This window comes from Drosophila virilis, chromosome 3, assembly GCF_030788295.1.
Source record: "Drosophila virilis strain 15010-1051.87 chromosome 3, Dvir_AGI_RSII-ME, whole genome shotgun sequence".
Classification (NCBI taxonomy): Eukaryota; Metazoa; Arthropoda; class Insecta; order Diptera; family Drosophilidae; genus Drosophila; species Drosophila virilis.
In genome coordinates, this window is record NC_091545.1 from 17,987,054 (window position 1) to 17,989,151 (window position 2,098).

The following is a 2,098-nucleotide window of genomic DNA, read 5'->3' on the forward strand; positions in this document are numbered from 1 at the left end:
AGCTCTCTCGACCAGAGGTGTCTTTGATGTTTCAACTGTCGTTTAAACTCAATTAACGATTGTTATATTAAGAATGACTACCAATAACTGACGGACTTGCTTATTCATCTATTTAAAACAGATGTTTGAAACTGTAAATGTAAACCAATTGACAACTGCTTTGAAATTGCAAGCCCAAAGCACATCGACTGATTCAGCTGTGTCCCAGTGGCTGCCTTCTTCTATAAAACGGCCTGGTATGGAGCTTTTGTGTTACTGTTGCATCGAGTTAGTGTATCAACATGAATGTTTTGGTTTTGTTCTCACCAATATTGTGCTTGCTGCTTGCAGTTGCACAGGAGCTGCCAACTACAGGCCCCAAGAATCCTTTTTGCGTGCAGCATCTGTGTCCTAGGGGCAAGCGTCATGTGGCCTGCGAGAAGCCACCAGTCGTAAGTATTGCACCTTATGTACTGGTCAACAGTTTTATATTCGCGTCAATTCCAGGACATCAACAAATCCTGTAATATTCAGCAAAGCCAGATAGTGAACTTGACGGACTACTCGAATAATATTCTTAAGGCGCACAACGAGCACCGCCAGCGCTTGGGCAACGGCAAAAATATGACTCTGCCACGAGCTGCGCGCTTGGTTGTGATGCAGTGGAGTGAGGAGCTGGCATTGATGGCTAGCTACAATGTACGCCTCTGTCGCGCTAAGCACGACGACTGCCACAATACGGCCAATTACAAGAACTCTGGTCAAAATATTATTGTAAGTAGGGACGATATCTCAAAGTGTTCTTAATCAGTAATTGCCAATTTCTGTAGGTGTTCAACATGACGCGTTTGGTGGAAGATGAGCTGATGGAAAAGATGTATCCGCAGTTAATCGTCATCGGCGCTCGCACTTGGTGGTCCGAGCACAACAACAGCAGCAAGATGATGACCGCAGCAGATGTGGAACACAATCCATGCTCCGTCAAGAAGCCCAACCAGCACCAGTAAGTAGCCAGTTGTTATTTGTCTGGGAATAATTATCTGCTACAAAAATCCGTTTTGGAATCGATACTCCGCTTACTCCGACAGACCCTTTCGTCACTTTGCGGTGATGGCCGTGGAGAACAACACTCATGTTGGCTGCGCTGGGCTGCGATATGTATCCAAAGAAAAAACCTACTTCAAGCTGACCTGCAACTATGCTGAGAACTATATGTGCGGCAGGCCGATCTATCATTTCCGTGCCGTGGGCTGTCTGACTGGATCCAATACACAATATAAAGGACTCTGTTCCAAAAAGGAAGTATTTGCTTAAATACGGAACTATTTAAATAGCCATATTTCACACTATGTATAACCCCTAAATACCACAGTCAAGCCACAAATAAAATCCAATGATCATCCGCTTGGTATGTAGAATTGTAAAATTAACGCCATGCATAGTTATCTCATTTGAATTGGCGATTTCTATGGCGCGTGCCGTGCCTTTCATTCGCAATAGATAAATTCCGCATAACAAACGCCACTGCGACGGTCTTTCTGCAAAATGAAATCATTACGCATGCAAAATTCAAATGGCGCAGCATCAAAATGGAATTTCTGCAAATTTCCTGCCCATTGCAATAAACTTTGCACGCAGCACAGCTGGTGGGTATACCCTGAAATGAGGAGTAGTGAAACAGGGGGTCTGGATATGAGTATGAGCATTGGAATGTCTAGCAGGAAACGGGGAATTGGCGCTGTTGTGTGCTGAAGCAATTACCTGGACAAAAGCGTTCAGCCAGTCAATATGATGTGCATTGGAAGAGGAAATTTATGATCGCATAATTGTGTGAAATTCCAAAGGATTTGAAATAGAGACAGTTAGAGGCAGAGACATTATAATTTTGAAAATAATATGCATAGTAAAAAATTAATAGCATATGCAGATAATGTCAGTGGGTCATAGGGGCAGCTGCAGGTGGTGCTTACACAAGTTTAAAACTGAAATTGAATATAATCTTATTTAGCTATTGTACAATTTTTATTATATTATTATCTATTTTCAATACTAACCCAATTAGAACAGCTGCATTATTATTTGCTACATTATTTTTACGCCAGCGATATTATATATTATT

The 2,098-nt window shown here is 42.0% G+C and overlaps 1 protein-coding gene across 1 annotated transcript; it reads left to right on the forward strand.

The window, feature by feature from the left end:
- The first annotated feature begins 256 nt into the window (after positions 1-256).
- LOC6623765 (venom allergen-1) lies at positions 257-1,390 on the forward strand. The gene is made up of 4 exons (XM_002047788.4): positions 257-431; positions 487-753; positions 810-982; positions 1,068-1,390. The coding sequence occupies exons 1-4, from the start codon at positions 282-284 to the stop codon at positions 1,291-1,293; spliced, it is 816 nt and encodes a 271-aa protein (XP_002047824.1). The 5' UTR covers positions 257-281; the 3' UTR covers positions 1,294-1,390.
- Positions 1,391-2,098: the final 708 nt, after the last annotated feature.

What these genes read in the sequence shown, in the direction of transcription:
- LOC6623765 (XM_002047788.4), top strand. Translation starts at nt 282, where the DNA reads ATGAATGTTTTGGTTTTGTTCTCACCAATATTGTGCTTGCTGCTTGCA. An exon ending in CCTGCGAGAAGCCACCAGTC is followed by an intron (nt 432 to 486) that starts GTAAGTATTGCA and finishes CGTCAATTCCAG; the next exon opens with GACATCAACAAATCCTGTAA. An exon ending in AAGAAGCCCAACCAGCACCA is followed by an intron (nt 983 to 1,067) that starts GTAAGTAGCCAG and finishes TTACTCCGACAG; the next exon opens with ACCCTTTCGTCACTTTGCGG.